We start from the raw sequence: 25,574 nt of genomic DNA, 5'->3' as shown, positions 1-25,574 counted from the left end.
TAGTCTGGTATTTTAGACATTTGACACAGCCCGTTGAGTTAACTCTTATCCCGTCTGTCAATCTTTATAATTTGTATTAAAAGTTTACATTTTACCTTAAAAAGAGAGTAAATCCATATCCATCTCCCTTCTTCAATATGAATTTGGTTGACAAGGAAAGCTAACTGCGTTATATTACCCTAAACTTGGGCCTGCTCCCGCTCATCTCTGTCTCCTGCCCTGCGTCTTATATTTCCTGGCTTTAACAATCTAAAATGACAGACCTTCACATTAACTGATGTGTTAATGTACACATAAAGCTATCCCCTCTCTAAGTTCTGCTGCTGTGAATTAATCATTCTTCTTTATGGTTCTGTTAGCTCTTTTAGAATAGTGGGTCTAGCTCTTATGCATAGTGGTTATAGCAGTTCGTGTTCAAATCTGCCTCTATCGCTTATTACTTGGGTGAACTTGAACATGGCACTTACCTCGATGTTACTTAGTCTCTTCATTGGCATGTATGTGAGGATGTGAGGATAGAGCAAAGACATACTGAGACCTTAGAACTGTGCTTGTAAAATTATTAGATTATGGTGTAATTATAATATTGATTCTTGAAGAAATCAAGTTATTTTTGTTCCTCATATTTAGGAATGAACTGATAACCTATGTGAGTTCTGAAGTGCATCCTTCTCATGACTGCCACACTAGTATATGTATGTAGATTTTTTAAAATGCCAATTACATCTTATGAATTGAAATATTTTATTCTGAAAATAAAGCCTTGATGGGCCCCAATTTTTTTTTAAAGAAGAATGTTAAAGGAAACGAATCTTGGCTATAGCTACCCTTCCTAAGAAGTTCAAAATGTCCTTCCTCACGAACACCAGTGCTGTCGCCAAACCCCATTCCTCCGTGTGCACCCTCTCGCCATGGAACTGGGGTGCAGAGAGGTTCATTGTTACAACATATACGGAAACTAGTCCATTTGTAGATAGGTATAGGTTCACATGCATATCTACATACAAATAGAAGTTGATGCTATGACTGTACAGCAGACTTTGTAGAAGAAATCTAGTGATTTATCTTTGAGACAAACACATGGAAACTGCAGTAACAACTTTGCATAAAGATTGACAGTCTAGTCGTGGTTTTGATTAGTCATCGTCAGCCTTGCTCGGTGCGCTATTGATCAGAGCCGCTGTGTTTTGCTCCTCAGAGAATGGGAAGGCAAGCTGCTGCTGCTGCAGGAGATTCTGGACGAGTGGCTCAAGGTCCAAGCCACGTGGCTGTACCTGGAGCCCATCTTCAGCTCTCCTGACATTATGTCCCAGATGCCCGAGGAAGGCCGGCGGTTCACAACTGTGGATAAAACGTGGAGAGATATAATGAAAACTATGCTGCAAGTGGGTAAAAATCTCTGAGAATGTGATTATTTGGTTGAAATGACATGAGTTTTGTTTTTAAAGCAATCCAAATAAGCCGCTGTCTTTTAGACTTGGAGGAGCAAGAAATATCAAAAGCAAAATGCATATTTTGTCCTGATGACTTCTTGAGCTCCATGTTGAAATTGTCATTATGTGACGACGTTTGGGTCTAGTTGCGGTTCTTACCGTGTGCTCTGCTAGGAAGGCCTTGTGCTCAGCGCCTGCCGCCCCGACTAGCCTGTTCCTCTGTCGTGGGCTACCCCACCACTGGCGAGCTGTGGTGGACATCTCAGCATCCAACCCCTCAGCCAGCAGACTCCCTGTAAGGACCTAAAATGAAAAAAGGAGAGTTGCAAATATAAACAAGTCCAAAGAGCCCAACCTATACAGACAAAATGCAGTGAATTAGTCAACACAGATCATATGCAGCAGAACTTTCGCTGAAAGTTAAGGAGGGAATTCCATAGAAACCGGTAACACTGAAAACAGCAGAGCTAACATCAACGCTCCTGGTGCAGCGCCACACCCGAAGGGCCAGGCAGCCAGGGGGGAGGAGCCAAATGCATCAGACCCCATCCGTCCGATGTAGAGGGGGACATGACTCCTCTGCTCCAGATGGATTCTTCCTGCCTGAGCCACGGCTCCTGCCAGCGCTGTCATTCATTGACTCACCGAGTGACTCACCGTCACAGCTTCCACACAACATCGCTTCTGCGAAGGAACCGCCATCACCAGGGAAGTGAGGCCGTGAACTGACCCCCATGAGATTTCCAGGCCCTGATGGGAGCGCTGACCTGATAAAAAGTGAATGTCACATACTGAGGACTCCACGCTGTCCCCCCGGGAGCAGGAGTGGGGGAGTTCAGGGTGCAGCTCTAGGGGATGCACAGCCTATATTCCCAACCAGATCCAAGCATTTGGCCTTTTCCACAGGCAGGCTGCCTGGGTCCAGGAACTCGGAGTGAAGAGGACAAGAAGGACACTTCTGGATGTGGAGGAAAAGGAGCCCTCCTGCACTGCGGGTGGGAATGCAGGCGGGTGCAGCCGCTGCGGAAGACAGCAGAACGCTCTCTCCCTGACCCTAATTAAAGTTCCAGGCCCCGACCGCAGGCATTTGATGAGAAATGCCAACCAACCATGGGTTGCCATGGGCTCTGATAAGAGTGGGGATAACTTATGAAGGAACAGAAGACACAGCATTTATATAATTTTCCCTTTAACCCAAACAAGGACAGTTAATAGTTCCTTTCCTTCCCTCCAGGGGACAGAAAGTCATTGAAGTGTCAGGAGCCGTGGGTGGTTTCAATCTTCTAGTAGCTTCCTGCTGTGGCATTTTAAGGTTCTGTCCCAAGAGCACAGCCCTTAAACCAGCTGGTGCCACGTGGAGGGAGGGGTGTTTCTGAGGTTCCTCTGTGTCTCCAGGGGCCACCTCATCTTCCTCCACTGAGCGCCCGCAGGCTCTCAGCCCGGTGTCAGGGCAATGCTCGAAGGGACTTCGAAGGCAGTTTTCTTTTACTATGACCAATATTTTACCCGAAGGACGGCAGATTATAAATGTTTATTTTAACTCTATGATAACGGATTGAAGGATGTAGGCGCCTCATCCCCCCCCCCCACTCCCCCTCCCCCAGATGAGTATCTGTCCGTCACCCTCTTTCCCTTTAAGACACGGTTATGGAAGGGAAATAAGCAGAGTAGTTTCAAGTATGCGTGTATCTGAGGCACCATAACGGGTGCTTCGAACATTGCATCTAACTTGGTCCTCATGACGGCTTTTAGCGGGAGTTCTTATCCCCATTTTAAAGATGAGAAAACACGCAGAGGCCGCCGGGGGCTCAGGCTGTAAGGAGGCGTGTGGGGTGGGAGCCAGGTCTGTGCTTTCCTGCTCCGCTGCAGTGTTATTGCTTACCTGCTCACGGGACGGGAGCGAAGGTCGCTTCGTTTCCAGTCACGGGGTGCTGACTTTGAGGTGTTTAGGGTCCAGATGCCCAGGCGCAGAGGTGACTGCCCTGTTCACTTAGAGCTAGCCTGTTTGGCTCAGAGTCATTGAATTAATCTGGCTCAGTAGCTTGCGCCTGAGGAATTCAAGCCGCAAACCTCACCTGCAAGCTAAGTGTCCCCAGAGGCATTTCTTTTGTAAGTGTGGGAGCGAGAAGGAGAAATATGAACTGTCGTTTTAAATAACTGACTTTTAGCTTTCAAATCTCAGGTCCGAAATAGCAACATTGCAATACATTCTTTGGCTGAGAATAAGACAAATACTGTGAATTTGTGAAAGGGATTTTTTTTCACATTTATTAGCAACCATTCAGCCTTTTTCCCCTCCAACAAAGGAAGGCGTGCTTCTCCAGAAGGTGGCGCTCTAAGAACAGCACTTTGTTTGGGGATTTACTTGTACAAGAGTCCATTCAATCCTGCATGGAGTGAACTGCACATTTAAGTGATAATTAAATCACTACCAGATGGTCGGATGGTTGCTTAGGCTTTTATATACATAGACAATAATATTCAAAATATTAATTTTTGTGTGCTTTTAAAAATGCGTATTTGAAAGAAACTGTTAGAAAAATATAAAAAATGCCTTTTAAAATTGTATTTCTTTAAAGATAAGTTAAGCCAATCACATGTTTCATATTTCATCTGAATCTCTTTTATTGAGAAAACAGGTATTAATAATTCTTTCATTTTTTATTAAATTACTATATTTATAAGTTGCATTGTTATAATTCAAAAACAAAAAAATATATATCTTTCCTTTTCAGCCACATTCAAAATATATTAACAAAAGCATACTGTAGGCACTCTGGGGTCCCGCAGCCTGAGCCCTCTCGCAATCTGGACCCCTGGGGGGATGTCAGAGGGGCGCATTTGGCCCAATCCCCGCAGGCCAGGCCGAGGGACCCCACTGCTGCATGAATCCATGCACTGGGCCTCTGGTATGCATAGAAGATCGTTGGTTAATCTCTTCCCACCCTCCCACCTACCCGCTTCCCTCTGAGATTCATCAGCCTTATCCATGTTTCCATACCTATGGTTTCTGCTCCTGTGTTGAGTGTCTGACCCCTGGTGGTCAGTGCGTGTCATAGCTATCAGACGGTTGGACAATCACTTAAGCATATATATATATATATATATATATATAATATTCAAAATATTAATTATAATGATGATATCTTTTTAGAGTACTTTACCTCAAAGAATAAAAGACAAACATATCAAACATATCTCATACTATTTTATTTCCCCGTCCTTCTTGTGAGTTCACTGTTCATCCTTTCCCTCTCCCTCTCCTTCTCCCTCTCCCCCGACCCACCCCCTCTTGCTCATTTTCTGTCTCTCACAATTTAGAATGAGAAATTGTGAGCATCACTGAGGATCAAGTCAACATGACTTTTACATAATTAAAAGAGAGAAGACTAATTTTTAAAAATAAATATTTACTTTAAATTTTGCATAAACTTTGTTTGGTTAAAGACATATTATCGCCAATATAATATGAACATAAAGTTAGTAATAGTACTGTTGAGTTGAGAGTTTTTCCCTTTCCCTTTAGGATAAACATGTTCTGTCGGTTGTGACTATTGATAGAATGTTGGAGAGGCTGAAAAAGTCCAATGAACTTTTGGAACTCATCCTGAAGGGACTCAACGAGTATCTAGAAAAGAAGCGCCTCTTCTTCCCCAGGTTCTTTTTCTTGTCTAATGATGAACTTCTTGAGATCCTCTCTGAGACTAAAGATCCTACCAGGTAAGTAACGCACCTGTGTGACACGTGGCTCAACTTATCGGCTTAAATTTAATGTTTAGAATAAGGTGGAGCATAAATAAATATATAAATAATTGTTCCTAAAGTAACTTTCTAAAAGGCTTCTGTGAATATTATCAATGACCAACTGAAGAGAGTTATTTAAAATGTAAGTAATAGCAGTGGGTGGTATTTTCCCAAACGTGATGAATCTTGGAGTGGCTTTCTCATGCGAGCACACATTCCCTTGCAGGTACTGTCAGAACACTCACCTCTGTGTCACATTCAGAAAGAAGAGCGTGTCCTCAGCGGTTCCCAGGGACCCACACAGGCGGGTCCCCGTTGTCCTTCCTACTCATCCCAGTGGCTTTCTCTTGCTCCCTCTGCTGCCGTCCTTGCAACTGCCCCAGAGACGGGGCAGCCTCTTCCCTCAGTGCCTAGGATTCCCCTACCCCAGTGGCCGGCAAACTGGGGCTCTTTGGCCCCTTGAGTGTGGCTCTTCCACAAAATACCATGTGCGGGCGCGCATGTACAGTGCGATTGAAACTTCATGGCCCATGTGCAGAAGTCGATATTTTGTGGAAGAGCCACACTCAAGGGGCCAAAGAGCCGCATGTGGCTCGTGAACCGCAGTTTGCTGACCACTGCCCTACCCCAATGTCCATCAGACTTTGCCTACCTCCTCTAGGTGTTTGCGGAAACCTGCCCAACACCTGCCATGCAGGAGCCCTTTCCTCACCTCTTTCTTCCTTTCTCTCTTCCTTTCTTTCTCTCTTTCTCTCTTTCTTTCTTTCTTTCTTTCTTTCTTTCTTTCTTTCTTTCTCTCTCTCTCTCTCTCTCTCTCTCTCTCTCTCTCTCTCTCTCTCTTTCTTTCTTTCTCCCTTCCTCCCTCCCTTCCTTCCTTCCTTCCTTCCTTCCTTCCTTCCTTCCTTCCTTCCTCCCTCTCTCTCTCTCTCTCTCTCTCTCTCTCTCTCTCTCTCTCGCTCTCTCTTTCTTTCTATACATTTTTATTGATTTTAGAGAAGAAGGGAGAGAGAGAGAGAGAAATATCAATGATGAGAGAGAATCATTGACCGGCTGGCTGCGTCCTGCACACCTCCTACTGGGGATCGAGCATTGCAACCCCAGGCATGTGCCCCGACCGGGAATCAAACCCTGACCTCCTGGTTCATAGGTTGATGCTCAACCCCTGAGCCACGCCGGCCGGGCCCGCCGCTCTATTTGAAATGGAAACCCCGCCAGCACTCCCTGGCCACCTCTCCTGGCTGCCTTCTCCACCTTCCTTCCCTCGGCGTCCTTTGAGCTATCGGTCTTACTCTGTGCTGCCCTGGCGCTGTTCACTGCTTTCCTCTAACTGTTACCGCGCTTCTCAGCCTGTGGGTCGCGGCCCCGTTGGCGGTCGGACGACCCTTCCACAGGGGTCGCCGAAGACCATCCGGCATATCAGATATTTACATGACGATTCATCACAGTAGCAACATGACAGTTATGCAGTAGCAACGAAAGTAATGTTATGGTTGGGTCACAACATGAGGGACTGTATTTAAAGGGCCAGGAGGTTGAGAACCACTGCGTCTAACAGAATACACCCTCCATCACAGCAGAGGTTTCTGACTGCTTTTTCCCCCAGTGTGGAGTCCTGATTCCTTAAAGGAATATATAGCACACAACAAACCAGCAGCGAATAGATACTTGCTAAACAAATTAATTTGGTGCTGTATCTTCAAAGTAGGAGATGAGTATTTCAGACAAAAAGATCGATTTAGGCTCAGATTCCCATCTGAGACTTTATCGCTGTTTCTTTATTGCCCAACTGAAAGAGGTAGTCGATTGGTTACTGGTAGTATGCCAAAAGTGAGGGCTTTGGTCAGTTCCAACGATATCACAATGAGGAGACCGAAGTTGGGTAGCTTCAAAGCAGCTGGTTTATAAACTGTAAAGTACTTAATGAACTAAACCTAGTTCATGTTTTGCAGGACGTCTCGGAAGACCCCAGTTGAAATGACACCTTTTGTGCATCTGACGATTTTTCAGATCCGTGTGTTATCTGTTAGTCAAGATTCGCTTGCTCCTTACGTTGCTTTTAAATCTTTCGATTCATTGTGTTGGAAACAAAGCCCCCTGGATGTCTCCGCTGCAGCGCGACTTAGAGCTGTAATTTTACAGACCCTGATTGTTGAATGAGTGCTGACCTCCCCCTGCATGCTGTCATCCACGCAGGCAGGGCCTGTGTCTCTTCTCTCTCAGCCCTTTATCTCCCGCAGCCTCTAGGAGCCTCACACGGTGCACGTTGATGAATTTGGAATGAGGATTGGTACACAAGGAATGGCCATCGCTCAGCTTATTGTCTTACATGCGTGTGTTTCCCCTGCCAGGGTGCAGCCTCACCTGAAGAAATGTTTCGAAGGGATCGCCAGGGTGGAGTTCACGGAGACGTTAGACATCACGCACATGAAGAGCAGCGAGAACGAGGTGGTGGAGCTCATCGAGACCATTTCCACAGTGAAGGCCAGAGGCCAAGTGGAAAAGTGGCTGGTTGAGTTAGAGAGAGTGATGATCAGATCCATCCGAAAGGTAGCTGGCCGCACTCATTGTTTCCAGTGAAGATGACAGAAGGCTAATGTGTCACTGATAAATGCGCTGTAGGAAACTGAGTCAGGGATTACCACTTTAGCTATAATACATCGCTCAAAGACCAAGCGATGGTCTTCTTTATGGTCTGTGACATAATTTAGTAGTGACCCACTTGACAAGTGGGACCAAGTGCCATCCGTCCCAGAGAAAACGTGGGTCATAGTCACGAGCCTGTCTCCCTTCGTACAGCTACATGCTGTGCTTCTGTCATGCACTAACACACGCGGGTCCACACCGTCTATCTTCACACTTGTCTTAGAAGCCCCGCTCTCCAGCTTCCCATCCATCTCCGGGACATGTATGTTTCTGTGGTGAACCGTTTTGTTCTCTGTATACACAAACTATGTACCCAAATGGCAGAAAGCCATAGCATTTCCTGCAGTGAATGTGAACTTCATATTTTTCACATCACCTCATAAAGCACATGGTCACCCCGCCATTTGTAATTATTTTTTTAGTGGAGAATTTCAAGTCATGGCCACAAACAGATATGGATTGAGCACTTAAACTCACACTCTTTACTATCCCATGGACTTGGCACTCAGGTTCTCTCTCGAGAATAAATATGACGGCCGAGCAGGAGAGCACGGGGGCAAGGATGCAAAGGAAATAAGGCGTTAAGTCCTAACAGCAACGTTCATTACTTTTTCAGGTTCTCTCACACATTATTGGAAAAAGTAATTAGAATCTGCATGTTTAATGGATATCACAAGTCTTAATGCTTCTTTCTCTTCTAAAACATGGTTTTAATATCTGCCCGCATACAGTTGTCCCAATAGATGTAAAATCTTTGGGGCAGTTTCCCGTTTCTGCCTATTATAAATTAAATTCTAGTGGACATGCTTACACATAGAGCTTTGATTGGATTAGTTATTTGCTCATGATAATTCTCATGTGGAGGACCAGTGGGCCCAAGAGGATGAGCTTGCATAGGCCTTGATAAGTAGTGACAAAGAGCATTCCCATTCTTGTAGCTGTTAGCGATGCAAATGAATTCCACTTGGACCACTACTGAGCAGCGTTGCATCGGGGTACATGGCTGGTTAACTGATGTATGCAGTGAAGACTCATTATTTTAGGCATATCTGATACTGTTTCAACTATTGTTTTCATTTTGTTTGTCAAAGTGCTTAAAGAAAATATTTCGGTTGCCATTTCAGAGCATTAAAGCTGGGGTGGCAAGGAATTGTGTAGGCAGTATCTTCCCCAAATGTTCATGTGTAAGTTTGTGTTGGTGAAGTGCGCAGGCAAATGCAGTATAAATGCACATAGGAGATATGTGTGTTACTTTTGTGGTGCTATATATATTTGCATATTTGAAAGACTACTGCATGCCTAAATGAAGTTAATTTTATGTCATTTGTAAGTAATTTAAAAAGTCATATTCTTAGCACCTTTGCCCCTTTATCATTCTAGATTATCATGTCTTTAATGCAGCTTGCTACCCCCAAAATATACATAATTTATATATGGTATACATATATTTACTTGTATATATGACATACAAAGATATAGTAATATGTTTTAAATTAAATACTATAGAATTTTATGTAGTCCTACTTCTCCTCATCCAATAGATATTTATTCCACTCTTGGTGTATCTCTACTCTGCCTTCTTTCCCCCACCTCTCAGTTGCTCATTTTTACCTGCTCTTTCTGTGGCTTCCTTGGCCTTTTCAACTCCATAGACATACTAGGTAGACTAGAAATCTAAAACGTTTTACCTATTCTTATATATTTCTCGTAAAAATCCAATTTTGACATCCCCACCCCGAAATTCAAACATTAAAGTGGGTATCACCTCACAGACGATGTTACTATTTTTGATTGATCTAACAGATGAAAATGTCACCCACTGATGGCTGGTAGAAGAAGTGGATATATCAGTCCACTGAAAACATATATAGCAAAGCACATGAGGTAGACTTCCTGATTTTACGGCTCTCAACTCTCCATGAATGAATTATGCACTAGTCCCTGTCATCACTGCTGTGGGCCTCACACTATGGAATTGAGAGGGGGCGAAATCTGCAAACACGGGGGGAACTTGAGAGAAATTGTGTGGTTTCCCTGATGGCCAGGTGCACAGATGCACATGGCTGAGTGGGGATCTGATTGGTTCAAAGAAAATCAGTACCTATGAATTTGATGGCTCTCATTTGGGAAGTATTTGAATTTATGTTTTACAGTAAAATTGCCTTATGCCTCTTCAATCCAAATGGATCTAGGATATGTTTGGCTACGACTGGTCAAAAAATATTTGACATAACGTGCTTCACACAAATTGATCCTGCACCAGCAAAACAAAATGCTATGTAATGTAGTTGTTTTACTCACAGGTATAGGAATTAACTTGAATTTAGAGAGTCTGGTCATGTGCTTTGTGTCTTTACATAATCGGCTAAGATGTAAAACATGGGACGGTACGCGTTCATCTGTTGGCGTTTAGCTCTTCATTGGATAGCATATTCAGGTGTGAAACTGTTCACCTTTAGCATTTTTTTTCAATTAGGTCATTAAATCTGCCATCACTGCCTATACACAATATGAGCGGATCAAGTGGGTGAGGGTCTGGCCCGGACAGACGGTGCTCTGTGTGTCCCAGACCTACTGGACAACCGAAGTCCAAGCAGCTATTTCGAAAGGGCAAGAGGTGAGCTTTTCCTACCCCTAGGCTCGTCAGCATTTTTCCAACAGTTACTAGAAAGAAACACAATCCACCCAAAAAGCCAATGTACTGGAGTCTCAATCTTGTTGTTATATACATTATCGTACTTTAAAAATAAAGTCACATTAGGACTGAGGAACTTCCGAAACTCAGAAAGGATAATTCTCTTTAATGTCTGGAGTAAGGCTACCCTATGAAGACCAGGTATCAGGCTCATTTAGACTATTTTAATCTTTATTTTTCATGCACTGCTTTTGAGTAAATAATGATTAATATTTTGAATGATGCTTGATTTGAAATATTCAAATACATTGGGTCTATGAATTTAGTAACACTATTCATTACTAAACTCATATTTAATACCATTTATGACTAAATTCATATTAGTAATTAATTAGTAGCCCCCCTGGACTTCCCTCCTTACTTGCTGGCCCCCAAACCATTCTCTTTATCACTCACCACCACAGGGAAATAGTGTGTGTGTGTGTGGGGGGGGGGTGTGGGGAGGGGACAGAGAAGCAAATCAGCCAACTTTACCGGCATCTTCCAGTTACTTTTTTCATTTCAAATGTAGTGTTTATCATACCTCCTCCCCTCTGTCCACCGTGTTTTTTCCGGGCCGACTCCAAGAAGGCTGGCACAGGTAGGAGTTGTGGTACAGCACCGAGGTGTTCGCTGTAATCCTCTTATGCTTCTACAAACGCCAAGGGCAATTGGACTCTCAAGGGACAGGTCATGTCGGTCACACCCTTCTCAGCGTGCCCTCTGCTCAGAACGGTCTGCTCTGCCGGTAGTTCTTACCTTGTTGTCTAGAGACATCGCTTTTTGGTTCACAACAACAACAGTACCCGCTGGTGCCGAGACGGAGTTCCTCGCACATCTGCTAGTGTATTCACCCCCCTACCCCCCAACACACACACACACTCAGGTGATATGGTGCAGATATGGAGCCGTTCACAGAGCAAGCCATTGACAGCCTGTGCCTCAGGGTCACTCGCTCCACAGACGTGAGGGCCTCTGACCTCTGACGCGGGAGCCCACAAGACGTAGCAAGTCAGCCTGTTGCCATGTCCCTGGCCCACTCGCCCTCTCCACTGAGCGCTGTGGTGCCCTCCTGGCTGTCTGATGGCATGAAATAAACTAAGCGTTACCTGTGCCCTGAAAAGCGAACGCTTTCTTTCTCCTCTGCTTGTGCTGGCCCTGGGGGAGGCTGCCCTTCTCCCTCTGCTGTGGGTCTACCTGGGACGCTGGCATGTGCCTCAGCATTCTCTGTGCTGGGGACGTCTCCCCTCACCCACGCGGGGTTCACAGTGGGAGGGAGGACTCTGCTTGAGCAGCTGGAGGCTCTGGGCAGACTGTGGAGGACTGGGCACTGCTGTCCTCTGCAAACGCCCGAGCATCAGGCGCTTGGTGCCAGCACAGCACCAGGTTGGACCGTCACACTCCCAGAACCCGTCACACTCCCAGAGCCTGTCACACTCCCAGAGCCCATCCCACTCCCAGAGCCCGTCCCACTCCCAGAGCCCATCACACTCCCAGAGCCTGTCACACTCCCAGAGCCCATCACACTCCCAGAGCCCATCACATTCCCAGAGCCCGTCACACTCCCAGAGCCCATCACATTCCCAGAGCCCGTCACACTCCCAGAGCCCATCACACTCCCAGAGCCCGCCCATCACACTCCCAGAGCCCGTCACACTCCCAGAGCCCGTCCCACTCCCAGAGCCCATCACACTCCCAGAGCCCGTCACATTCCCAGAGCCCGTCACACTCCCAGAGCCCGTCCCACTCCCAGAGCCCGTCCCACTCCCAGAGCCCGTCACACTCCCAGAGCCCGTCCCACTCCCAGAGCCCGTCCCACTCCCAGAGCCCGTCACAGTCCCAGAGCCCGTCACACTCCCAGAGCCCGTCCCACTCCCAGAGCCCGTCCCACTCCCAGAGCCCGTCCCACTCCCAGAGCCCGTCACACTCCCAGAGCCCGTCCCACTCCCAGAGCCCGTCCCACTCCCAGAGCCCGTCACACTCCCAGAGCCCATCACACTCCCAGAGCCCGTCACATTCCCAGAGCCCGTCCCACTCCCAGAGCCCGTCACACTCCCAGAGCCCGTCACACTCCCAGAGCCCGTCACATTCCCAGAGCCCGTCACACTCCCAGAGCCCGTCCCACTCCCAGAGCCCGTCCCACTCCCAGAGCCCGTCCCACTCCCAGAGCCCGTCACAGTCCCAGAGCCCATCACACTCCCAGAGCCCGTCACCCCAGCATCTGCTCCCATCGGGTTACTCAGCGAGCGGTGACTGTGGACCTGGTGCCTGTGAGGCGTTCCAGGGGCGAGAACATGAACGAAGGGATCACGGAGTCAGAGCCAGGGGTGTCGCAAATGTGGATGTGGTGTTGAGTCAGGGTATCTTTGTACCCGTAGAAGGACCGAGGCATGATAAAATTATTTAATTCCAGATAGGGTTTATTTTGGCTGAATACCAGAGCAGTTAACTCCAGACTCATTAGCTCGCTGTGTAGAATAGTTTACAAGGAATACAATGTTAACAAAAATACTCTCACCTGATACCGCTGTGGTGAGAAAAATGGATTATTTGGAAATCACGTCAGATGGAAAATCACGACAAAAATGTAGAAAACACTCTGTATACATGCGAATGCAAAGTGTTTTTTTAAAAATAAATTCTGATCCTATTGAGTAATCATATCTTCTTTCAGGCTCTCGAGGAATACTTGGAAAAATGTAACAGTCAAATTGATGATATTGTCACCTTGGTCCGCGGCAAATTGTCCAAGCAGAATCGCGTGACTCTGGGGGCCCTTGTGGTGCTGGATGTTCACGCCAGAGACGTCCTCACGTCCCTGGTGAATAAGAAAGTCAGTGATGAATCTGACTTTGAATGGTTAAGTCAGCTGAGGTACTACTGGCAGGTAAGTGATAGCACTGGATGTTACTACAAAGCCATTTCAGCGCCGGCTTTGTAATTTGTGCTGCTCGCATGGAAATGGTATCAGCGACACAGGATTTTTTGCTGACAGTTGACTCTACCCAAGCAAGCGTTCTCCAGACTGAAGATTGAGGCAGCCAAAAACTCCATCTAAAACTGTATCTATATCTAATCCAGCTCCCCACAGCCAAATGTATAGTTACATAGAGATATATAAACACATATAGACACACACAAATTATGAGTAATTATAAAAATGTACTCATTTTAAATGAGTCCTTATGCTTGCTGAATCTGCACAATGTTGAAACTCGTCAGTTGAGAGTTGCATTTATAGATGACTGGAGACATCTATGGAAAATGCAAATCAGGCTGTTTCCATCGGATTTAGTCATGAGAACTTTCTCTTGCTCTTCAGTTGAAGGAACCAGAAACATCATCTGGGAGGAAGGCTTTCGTCCGGGCACCGGGTGGCTGGTACCGGCAGCCTCGTTGGGAGGTAGATGAGCAGGGGCGCTTAGTACCGGGGAAAAGGTTGGGCCTGTTGAGAGTGGGAAGAGAGAGCTCACGTCCAGAGATGCAGACTCTAAAGTTCTCATCAGATTCTGTTCGCTTATGTGAAAGGCTTGGGTGAAATGGGTAAGAGGAGAGAAGATGCATGAACCGGAACCTGGAAAAATAGGTGAGAGGCAGTGTGTATAGTGGTGAGGGGCTCGGATGGCGGCCTCATTGTTTCAGGCCCTCCCCTGACCGGGTATATGGCTGGGCAAGTTACCTACTCTCTTTAAGCATCAGTTTTCTTATCTGTAAAATGGTGACTGTGAAAATACCTGCGCTACAGTGAAAATTAATTTAATAAATGGTCAAAACTATAGGAGAATAATGAGTGATCAGAAAGAGAAATTGTGAGAACAATCCCATTTACAGTTGCATCAAAAAGAAGGAAATGCCTTGGAATAAAGTTAACCGAGGAGGTGAGGGACCTGTATACTGAAAACCAGAAGGCACTGACGAAAGGAACTGAAGAACTCACAAACAAATGTAAAGGCCTTAATAAAAATAAAATTAAAAGTGTAAGCAACTTAAACAAAGAAAATACAGGAGAGATAAGGAATATATTTTCCAAAGATATTCTATAGGAAAACTTGAAGCCAATGACTTCAATTACATTGACAAGGAAATCAGATATTGAATTCTTCTACTGAATTAAATAAACTTTAAAGATGTTTATACGATGGCTATTGCTTATAAAAGAGCTGGAGATTTCATGTTATCTGAAACCCTAATATTTGAGCTAACTGTATTTTATCTGCTCTCTCCTAGGACAATAATTTAGAAACGAAGATGATTAATGCCGGCTTGCGATACGGGTACGAGTACCTGGGCAACTCCCCGCGGCTGGTGATCACTCCGCTCACTGATCGATGTTACAGGCAAGCTCGCTAGCTGCAGGGTCTGTTGGGGATAAGTTTCCCTCATCTCCAGACCACTTCCATCGTACAAAGTACCCGATTATTTCCCGCTCCGTAAACGTATCCTGTGTTGCCTTTTCCTAGACCCTTAATTCTACTCCCAACTTGACCTTCAACGTCTCTTTCTCTGCTGCTTGCTCCTCTCCGGCCAGGAGCTCTAAGTCTTGTCGGGTCTGGCTGTGGTTTCTTACGTCGTTCGCATCGCCTGTCGGTTCTTGAAACTTTCTGGCTCTTACTTTTGGATCATTCGAGACATCTCATTCCTTCCCCCGGAACACGGAGTTTCCCCTCATGGTTTCCTGGGTGTTCTCGTCGGTCATGGCTGGCGGATGCCCAGGCCTGGACCCCCAGCCAAGGTCCCTCCTGCTGGACAGCTCCGGCAGCCAGCTCACTCACATGGTTTCTGTCATCCGTCTGCACAACGAAAGGTCTCTCACTACTAACCTCAAGCTCCCATCGCCCATCTTCCAAATTATCTCAGATCCTGAACTAAAGTTTGTTCTTTTTCGTTCAAAAAGTTACCTCGTTCATTGACTAAACCAGTCCCAGGATGCGAGCAGGAAGCCATTTCGTTCTTTCATATCCCTGTTCTTTTTAAACTTTTCTCTATCAAATATTGCTCCCCATTCTCCCTAGATGAAGAAAGCTGGGGGAGACGCCCCCATTTTTCTGGTTATTCAAAGATATTAATGAATAGTGGTTTTCTTTCTGTCAGATATTGAAGTCCGGTTAGGCCTCATCTGAAAGTTCTTATCTTTCATCTAATTTAAAGCCTCCCTTCTCCACCCGCTCCAGGCTTACCCAGGCTTGGGGCCTGCATTTGGGAAGGTAAATGTGGGCAACCTTTTGTCGCCTTTACCCCTGTCCTGAGTGCCGGTTCCGTGATCGCTGGTCTTTTGGCTCCTCTGCTGCTGCGGGTTGATGGCGGGGGGGAGGGGGGCGTCTATAGTGACATGCGTCTTGTATGACACTTGGTGTTGGCTCAAGCCCAGATGTGCTGACCTCTCAGAGGACCTTTATGTGGGTGCCTGGGAGCCCCCTCCCCAGTCCCTGGCTTCTCCTTGCCTTCTCTGCAGGCTGCTGGGACTGTCCTTCAGCCTCTACCTGCGTCCTCCCCGCCCTCCCCCCGCACACACAATTTCCGTGGGGTCTTCTCTGACCCGGGTGGGCCTCCTGCATGGGGTCCATGCCGCAGCCATGGCTCTGGATCCTTCCAGTGCCAACTGGATCTGGATCGAGGACACCAGTGCCCCTGTCCTGCCAGCACTGTGAGTGCATCTCTCACCCTACGGTCCCCTTTCCCGCTCTGCTGTACGGATGTGCTGCAGGGGCTCCCTGCTTTATTTACTTGTTATTTGTTATTGAATTTATTGGGGTGACATGGGTTAATAATAGGCTTCCAATGTGCAGTTCAATAATACATCATCTGTATATTGTATTGCGTGTTCACCATTCCCTGTCAAGTCTCCTTCCATCACCATTTACCGCTCTTTGCCCTCTCCTGTCTCCCCCACCCCCTTCCCCTCTGGCCATGTATTCTTTCGAGTCAGTGTTTTGATTTCTTCGGATGTAGTCTCAGCAGTGGAATTGCTGGGTCATAAGACAGCTTCTTTTGTAATTTTTGGAGGAAACGCCATCCTGTTGTCCACCGTGTCTGCCACTGGCTTTTCCATTTTGCCTCTTCTCCATTCTCTTTCTTCTTCTGTGTCTTGTTTTCTTATATTAGAGCTCCATATCTTTCTGTGTGACTTTCCCATTTTTACTTCCAAGTGCATAATTCTGTTTCTTTATGGTCACTCCAATATTTCACCTGTTCACTGAGTTTTTAAAAGTTCCATAATTATATTTTTACTGCAAGCATTTAAAGTCGTCTCTTTTGTGAAATTGGCCTCATTTTTTCTTACAATTTCCTGATGTCTATTGCTTTTCATATAAAATCTTCCTGAACAAACCACTGGGATGCCCAGGAGGGCAGAGTGATGAGGTAACACTCCCAGGCCTCTGTCCGTGTGCCTTCACGCTGCAGGTCTGGCTCTTCACTCTGATATCTCTCTCTCTCTCTCTCTCTCTCTCTCTCTCTCTCTCTCTCTCTCTCTCTCTCTTTCTCCCTCTCTCGTTTCCACCGGGAGCTCACTGCAGCAGGGGCTGCATCCCCATTGGTTCTTGCATGTTCTCGGCTGAGGGGGTGTCCACGTGGAGCAGTTCCACATTTCTGTCTGGAAGGCTCTCGGGCTTTCTCTGGTCCAGGGAACAGCTAACGTTGCCTTTCCCACGGGTAACAGGAGCGCGGGCGCCATCGCCATGAGTGATGTGCTTTCCTCAGGCCCCGTGTGCAGGGTGAGCGCCGTCTCTTCCGCGGTGGGTCTCTCTCTGCCTCCTCAGGGGGTGGCTGGGGTAACGTTAGTCCCATTCGAGGCAGCGCAGCCCCCGGTTGACATGGGTGGGTCACTTCAGCTCCTCACCCTGCTCAGTTCTGAGGGCTTCTTTTTTAAAAATATTTTTTATTGATTTCTGAGAGAAAGGGAGAGGGGGAGAGAGAGAGAGAGAGAAACATCCATGATGAGAGGGAACCATTGATAGGCTGCCTCCTGCACGCCCCCCACTGAGGACCGAGCCTGCAACCTGGGCATGTGCCCTGACCGGGAATCGAACCATGGCCTCCTGGTTCCTGGATGGATGTTCAACCATAGAGCCACGCCGGCCGGGCTGGGGGTTTCCTTTTCTGTTTCTGTGTGGATGTGTCTACGCCTGTGACAGGCAGATACCAGAGCAAGATGCCCCGAACTGCTTTTCCAGCTTTCCACTCCCTCTTCACTGGCCATTTTCTCTTCATTCTCGCAAAAATGCCTGCGTGGTGCCTTCCTTTACGCAGCATCTCCCTGTGCTTGCGGCAGTGGGTGGGTGGCTCAGGATGAGCTGAGTTCTCCCTAGAAGTCGGCACAGAATCTCAAACGTGAGTTTGTTTAGATCGTGTTGTGTACACAGCTCTTCGGGAGTAAAATACAGCCACAGACAGAGCAATGCGCAAAGTGGGGGGTGGGAGGGCGGGAAGGGGTGCGAGAGGAGGAAGCGGGTTTGGCACGGCGACCTCTCACCTGGCTCCACAGATGGCTCCCTGCTTGCGTTTCAGAACCCTGTTCGGAGCCCTGCACCTGCACCTCGGGGGGGCGCCCGAGGGCCCCGCGGGCACGGGGAAGACGGAAACCACCAAGGACTTGGCCAAGGCGGTGGCCAAGCAGTGTGTCGTGTTCAACTGCTCCGACGGCCTGGACTACCTGGCTTTAGGAAAGTTCTTCAAGGTTTGCATCGACACCTCATCGTTTTCCTTTACAGTATGGTAGCTGCTCGGAGAGGGAGGCTGTTTATTATGGAACACGATTGGGTGCAAGTGAAAGACATTGTCGTTTAAGTAAAGTTAAGGGTAAAGTACCATCTCGGGGATTCTCAAGGGAAGCGGGCTGATACGAACGCTTCCCTGGGAAGGAGGCCCGTCCCCCAAGCCAATCCTGCTCTGATGGCCCAGCATTGCTGATGGGAAGCACGGGGGGGGGGGGGGGGGGCGGGGGGGGCAGCAGGGGGGGGGGTCCCTCCAAGGCACTGGGCCAGGTGCAGGGCTTGAGAGCTGCTGCGTCGGGCGAAGACTGTGGGACTCTAAGACCTTGTCCTGAAGAAGTTCTGGTTCAGGATTGACCCCTGTGGCACGTTCCGGTTCGTCTGTTTTGTTGAACTTAAAAATCCACGTGGTTGTGTTTCTCCTGACTCTGATGGGGAAGCCCACCCTTCTGAGGCTGTAAGACTGCAAAAGGGGCTTAAGATGCAAAGTCTCTAAACCCGTGAGCAGCTCGTCATCCCTCAGAATGTTAGGTGGTACAATTGAACACAAAATTCTCCATTTGGGATTATGGGCTCTGTTTGTTTGTTTTATTTCTATTTTTTCCCCCTGTAATTTTCAAAGTACATTTTAAAAATTCTGTAATCCTTACTTTTCTGAATTTCTCCAGAAGATGTTAGCATTTAAAAAAATAATGAAACGAACACAAAAGAATATACCAGTTCTACCCCATACAGTAAACTGCTCCTGACTGAAATATGGCCTGGTCATTTTAGCTGTTGTTAGTCCTTACACAAGGATATTTTTCCACTGAATTTTAGAGAGAGTAGAAGGGAGGGGGAAAGACAGAGAGAGAGAGAAACATTGATGTGAGAGAGACACATCAATTGGTTGCCTCCGGTAGGCATCCTGACCAGGGCACGGATGGAGCCTGCAACCCAGATATGTGCCCTTGAGCAGGAATCGAACCCGGGACCTTCAGTCCAAAGGCCAGTGCTCTATCCACTGAGCTAAACTGGCCAGGACTGTACAAACTTGGAGTGTAAAAAGTCTCTACATTTGTGATGTTGAAATAATTAGAATAAGAGTTTTTTAAGTCAAAATTATAATGACTAAAATGCCAAGAAAGCATTTGAATGACCAATTGCTGTTGTTATCCTCTGTAATGATATACAACCTTGTTGTAATGATTATTTAAGAAAGAAATAGCAAATATATCTGTTAGATTTGCATTCCAGACGGTTGCATATTTCTAATGTTGAAAGAAACATCTGGTATGTGTTACTCAATTTTTCAATCCATATAATGGTATCCTTAATTCTTTAATTTAGATTCATAGGCTGACTGGTATTAACTTTGCTGATCAGGGAGTACGTACTGATGGTATGGACACTGTGTTAGGGTTAGCTTATGCTGAACAACGGGCGTACAAAATAAAGAAGACATGGGTGTTGGTATTAAGAACCTCTCAGCCCCTATAACTGAATGTTTGGCTTCGTAAGCATCCTGTTCTTTGCGATTCTAAGCCTCTTCCTCTCGCATGTACTAGAGACTGGGTCACGGATAGAATTTTCTAGGTGATGAAAATGAACATTCTTTGACATGCACAGAGTTCATGTTTCCTCCAGTGTGGCTCAGTAGAGGGAGCCGTGTACACATCCCAGTCCAGCCGCCGCGAGCTGTGCGGACTCATTCCAATCGCCTAACGCCTTGTGTGACGCAGCCTCAGCTTCCTTGCAGAGATACGGACGCAAAGTGCCATGCGTCCTCCTGGCGCACACCTGGTTCTCAGTGCAGCGCGCCCACGTACATACACAGCCTGTGTCGAATGTGCATTCAACAAACATATGTGAACTAAAACTTTTAAAAAATGGACCTGAACTTGGGCTGAGCTGCTCTGACTTGATTTTCCAGCTTTTCCTGAGGACCGAGCGGCACACCCGAGCGAGGTGGCTGTGAGTTGGGATGGCGAATGAGGGCCGCAAGCTGTGTCAGCTGGCCTTTGAGGTCCTCAGAGCCGTCTCTGGCACCCGCAGGCATCTCATTTAGAGGATTCTCACAGCCCATCCTACAGAGTCCATGTGGAAAAGGCAAACAAAATCCATTAGCAAATAAAGGAAGAAAGGCTTTGAAACTAAAGGTGTACATCTAAATGCTAAAACATGTACAGAAAGCAAACAAAAAATCAATTGGAAAATTTCTCCAATTGATCAAACCCTTTATTCATGCATAATTATGAATTTGGTAATAAGAAAAGCCATCTTTAAAGATAAAGGTGAATAGCAATTTCCTTGATAGATATTAAATCCTTGAACAGATGGGGTGAAAATGCAACATTTCAACGCAACGTTTCATCAGATAAAATTGAAAAATTTCATTCCTGTTTTCTCCCAGGGGCTGCTATCTTGCGGAGCCTGGGCTTGCTTTGATGAGTTTAACAGAATCGATTTGGAAGTACTTTCTGTGGTGGCTCAACAAATTCTTACTATCCAGAGAGGTAACGGGCTAGTTTGCCATTGTGTGAGGGGAAAAGCAGAACTACGGGAGGTGAGGAATGGCAAGAGCCACACTCACACGTGGATTCGCTCAGTCATCTCACTCTGATCACCGCAGGCATTAACGCAGGGGCGGACACACTGGTATTTGAAGGGACGGAACTAAAACTGGACCCCACGTGCGCTGTCTTTATCACCATGAACCCTGGGTACGCCGGGCGCTCGGAGCTGCCAGATAATCTGAAGGTACACAAAGGGCGAATACTATGTCACCCATGTCCTTCCTATAATTTACAATCAATACATAAGAAGAAAGAACACGCCATCCTTGAATTTTATGCAAAACGTTTGCTTTTAGGTGTCATATTTAACTTTTAGAAAATAATTTTTAAAGTTGTGAGGACCTTTAGAAAATGAATGTGCAAACCAGAAAGAGTTTCCAAAACTTGTATTTAAAATTTGTGGTAATTATAGGAAATACAGGAAATAATGAAAAGGTACCGATTCTACTGCTTGCTATATTGTACCCTCCGATTTTAAATGTCTTTCAAAATGTTAATTTTATTTTATTTATTTATTTTTTCAAAATGTTAATTTTAAATGCTGAAATCAGACACTTGTGTATACGGGGTGTTTTTTTCCCCAAGAGTCTATTATAGCACAAGCATTTTCCTTTCTTTATAAACATAATTCTATAAATTTACTGAACTACATAGCTTACTGTTGGACATTTATGTTGCTTTTAGTTTTCCGGAATAGTAAATAATATTGCAATGGGCAGTTTTTACTTAAGTCTTTGCTCTGTGTTAAAATATTTCCTTAGGGTGAGTCATAGGACAAAGAGCTATGTTGCTAAATTGCCTCCTAACACAGGTTGAAACAATTTACTTCCCACAGCACCTCACAATTCTCATTAATTCCCAAGCCCCATTTTTTAAAATTTTTTTAAAAAAATAGCAATACACTTTTCCAGTTGAATAGATGAGGATCTTCGCTTTCCCGGTGGCTGCATGTTTATGGCAAGTGCATAGAGAGCAATGGTGAGGGAGAATGAGGTGGTAATTGCGGCGCCAAACCCACCTTCCGGCTCTCGAGCCTGCGTTCCTGCCACCCCGACGCCAGCGCTTCCTCTCCACCCAGATGAGTCCCAGGCCCTTCCCCATGACAGGCCGCTTCCCCGGAGGAGCAGCACATAGTTGATACTTTGGCATTCGTGTTAATGAGCAATTCACTAAAGATTTAAGTAGGATAGAGATTTGACAACATGAATTGACCAACAAATAAGACCCGAAGCACGGAGGCACGGAGCAGCCTGACACACCTCCGTGTGGGGTTGGGGGGACAGGAAGAGAGAAGCCAGAGAACTTACAGACTTACATGTAGAGCCCATGGGCATGGGCAACAGGGTGGTGAAGACCTGGGGCGGGGGGAATGGGAGACTGTTTTTACCTATATAGTGTTTTTGCCTATACGATTTGGACCCTGTCATTTCATCATATTGCTGAAGAGCTATGAGACTGTAACAGCCTGTGAAATGGGGAGTAGGTTCCCCTTCATGATGGCCTTTTTAAAAGCACGTCGCCCTCCACTCCCGCAGGCCCTCTTCCGGACAGTAGCCATGATGGTGCCCGACTATGCCATGATCGCCGAAATAGTCCTGTACTCCTGTGGGTTCGTCACGGCGCGGCCGCTGTCGGTGAAGATCGTGGCTACTTACCGCCTGTGCTCAGAGCAGCTGTCGTCGCAGCACCACTATGACTACGGCATGAGGGCCGTGAAGTCCGTGCTCACCGCCGCGGGCAACCTGAAGGTAGGGAGCCGCCTTGACTCTCACTGTCAACTCCCTCCTTGTGAATTTCAGGGCCGCGTCTCTCCCCGGAGTTCCAGTGACGAGATGTTTCATCAACTGGAAAACATTCCGTTGCTGTACTGAAAAGTTGATCATTTGCCCACGTGAAAAGGGCAATTTTATGATTTGTAAAACCTGAGACATGCAGTTCTTAGCGATTTGAGTTCTGTTCCACGATTTTAAATGTAGAAACTAGGAGCCACCAAGGAGTTTAATTCTTTGTTGCTGAGAAATATTCTGAAGGCTTTCATGCTACCTAAACATGTATAGCTTTAAAGGAAGTAATATATAATTAATTCATACAAAAGTCCCTGAACATTGTCACTTAATGTAATTACACCATTGCAACTAACTGAAGACTGACAGGAAGAGATTTGCAATATCATGTTTGCATGTTAAAATGGTATGAATCACAAGTATAGATGGAAAACCCAAGTATTTTAGGACGTGGGTAACTTTTCGTTGGTAGCATCTTGTGGAACCATGAAATATGACTGTGCATTAGTTCTTTATGAAAGCAAGCAAGATAGGCTATAGTGAACAGACAAATGCAAGCTGTGACCTTGGCGTTTATAACATTTCCACATTCATGATTTGTAAAAGATAAAGATTTTAAAAGATATCCTACGTGACTAAGAACAATGGTATGCATTTTTATCTTCTAAAATAATGTTACCGAGAATCCTGATATATAGTGGTGCTATGCTATTTTGCATTAGCCTAATATGTCATTGTGTTTGTTTTTTGCGATAAACAAATGCAACTAGAAGCCGCAATTTGTATTAACCTGGCGTGTCATGATTACACTGTGGTCAGATGATGGGAAAGATAATGCATGTCCTCGGGTATGTCACTGCTGTCATCCTGACCATGGAACTGAGCTATCAAGGCTCCACAGCAACTGAATCCCATCCTCCCCTGTCCAAAGCTCATGTAGAATCATTGAACGTGTTGCCTTGAATATTCTGAAGTTTGTTTCTGTTACATCAGGAAATGATGTAAACATTTGCTTTAAAATAATAGCCTCTCAAATAACAAAATAAACTTCTGACAAAATAAGCTTCCTCATCTGTGTGTGGTCAGATGGCTCCAAAGACAGCGTTCCTGTGAGCGGGACTGGCTGTGGCACTGGGAGCCCTGGAGATGCAGAGGCTCTGACCTTGACTGCCAGGCATCACTGGCCTGTTTGGCTCCAGCTGTTAAGGGGGGACATGGAACTTATTAGGCAGGAAGACTCTAAAGAACAGGCAGAGGGTCCCGGGAAATTAAATGCAAGATGATAGGAGAACCTTTGGAGTGGGATGTTGAGCAAAGTATTGACGCTGGGAGAAATAATTCTGTGTTCGGATTTCGGTGAATTATTTGAACCTAATGGGGAGGTTCCAAGTCCAACCGCTAACTGCGGATTTACCGCAGGTGTTCTGGAACTTAACATAAGTTTTCTGAAATACCCTCCACTTGGGTGACTGGGCACAGGAACCAGCCATCTCCCTTCTGTCTGGCACACACTAACGCAGGCCTGTCCTCAGCTCTCAGCCAGCATGCTGCTCCCTGCCCACCCCAAACACACGCACACACTCTCTTATCAGACGCGCTGTGTTCACTTACCCAGAGAGAGTTTGCTTGTCCCCCAAACATTTGGAAGCCAGTTGGTATGTGCCTGTTATTATGTCATTGAATTAAATGTCAAGGAAATGGATGATATACCAACGTGAAGAGTTTTGTTTTTATGAAAACCAAGTTCATTGTTCAAGACAGATTCAGTAAGATGAAAGGCTAAAAAATCCCCACAAATTTGAATTAGGCATAGAAAGTAAAGTATATAAGGCTGGAAAAAAACAGCCTTAAAAATGGATAAGGACGCCACACTTAGGTTGTCTCGCAAACACCCAAAGAGCTTCGCCTCCTTAAAAAAAACAAAGCCTGACGCCACAAATCTGATGGAGCGGATGAGGCATCATTGATGTATTTTTTGGAAGAAAATTGGTGCCGAACTCTACACTCAGAGAAAAGGCTTTGGCTTCAAAATATGGGCAAATACTAGTAACTGAATGTTTATATGTTTCAAATTTAAGTGCATCTTTTAGAAATGATTGCCCACTTTTAGTGACTGTTTCCACTTAACCAACCCATCGCTGGCCTTGAATGTATAGGACAAGCAAGCTCTTACCCAACAGGGAGTCAGTGGCTCCTCCCACACTGTATTGAACTCATGCCCATAGCTTTTAACTTAGGGCATCTGTGAAGAGGTAGTTAGTTCAACCCAGGTTTTCATGACTAGTAGAGAATTCAACAAGAATAAAGGTCAGTTTCTAAAATTAATAACTATCCAGCTAAATGCAAATGGTTCATAATTGTGCATGGGCTTAAATGGCCTCTTGGGCCCGTGTGCTTGTGTACCTGTGTGAAAATGTAGGGGCGCAAGTTAAGAAACTCTGGCATCATCATGAGTATATCTTTCTTTCAGCTGAAATATCCACATGAAAATGAAGAAATTTTGCTGCTTAGATCTATTATTGACGTAAATCTGCCAAAATTTTTGTCCCATGATTTACCACTCTTTGAGGTAAGAACATTTATTATCCTAATGTAGCAACATTCTCCTAGCCATCATGTGCTTATCCAATGGCCGAGGGGGCAACTCCCTGGGGAACTTCCTCTTTAGAAAGCAATGGTCTGGCCAGAGAAACACAGATCATTCCGCGTGTGTGTGAAGGGTGTTTAGCTAACTTTGTTGCTTCAGATGACTTTTAACAACTTGGGATTTTAAAAGAGTACTTTTGAGGGGATTGTCAAGGGTGGGGGGCGGGGGTGTGGAAAGGAGACATATGTAATACTCTTTGTAATACTTTAAGCAATAAAAAAAAAGAGTACTTTTATGAAAACCTCACAGTGTAATGAGCACACACAAGCTACAAGATGTGTTTGCTTATAAACGACACTAGAATGTAGGGTCTGTGAAGGGAAGTCATCGGCCTAACACAGCTCCGACCTCCATCACAGAATAGGGACTTGGTAATTGTTGCTAA

General features: G+C 45.9%; 1 protein-coding gene across 1 annotated transcript in view; it reads left to right on the top strand.

Annotated features, from left to right (window-relative positions):
* Positions 1 to 25,574, top strand: part of DNAH7 (dynein axonemal heavy chain 7) — a gene marked incomplete at its 5' end in the record, with an annotated part of 152,623 nt that overhangs the window by 37,823 nt on the left and 89,226 nt on the right. The window contains 11 exons of the mRNA XM_081095597.1: positions 1,199 to 1,385; positions 4,960 to 5,153; positions 7,526 to 7,724; positions 10,297 to 10,437; positions 13,169 to 13,381; positions 14,722 to 14,831; positions 18,001 to 18,169; positions 20,596 to 20,698; positions 20,815 to 20,942; positions 22,294 to 22,506; positions 25,013 to 25,111. Coding sequence (XP_080951723.1) covers positions 1,199 to 1,385; positions 4,960 to 5,153; positions 7,526 to 7,724; positions 10,297 to 10,437; positions 13,169 to 13,381; positions 14,722 to 14,831; positions 18,001 to 18,169; positions 20,596 to 20,698; positions 20,815 to 20,942; positions 22,294 to 22,506; positions 25,013 to 25,111 — 1,756 coding nt within the window. The remainder of the gene's footprint in view (positions 1 to 1,198; positions 1,386 to 4,959; positions 5,154 to 7,525; positions 7,725 to 10,296; positions 10,438 to 13,168; positions 13,382 to 14,721; positions 14,832 to 18,000; positions 18,170 to 20,595; positions 20,699 to 20,814; positions 20,943 to 22,293; positions 22,507 to 25,012; positions 25,112 to 25,574) is intronic.

Source organism: Myotis nattereri, assembly GCF_964212035.1.
Source record: "Myotis nattereri genome assembly, chromosome: 7".
Classification (NCBI taxonomy): Eukaryota; Metazoa; Chordata; class Mammalia; order Chiroptera; family Vespertilionidae; genus Myotis; species Myotis nattereri.
This window is presented reverse-complemented; position numbering and strand designations above follow the sequence as displayed.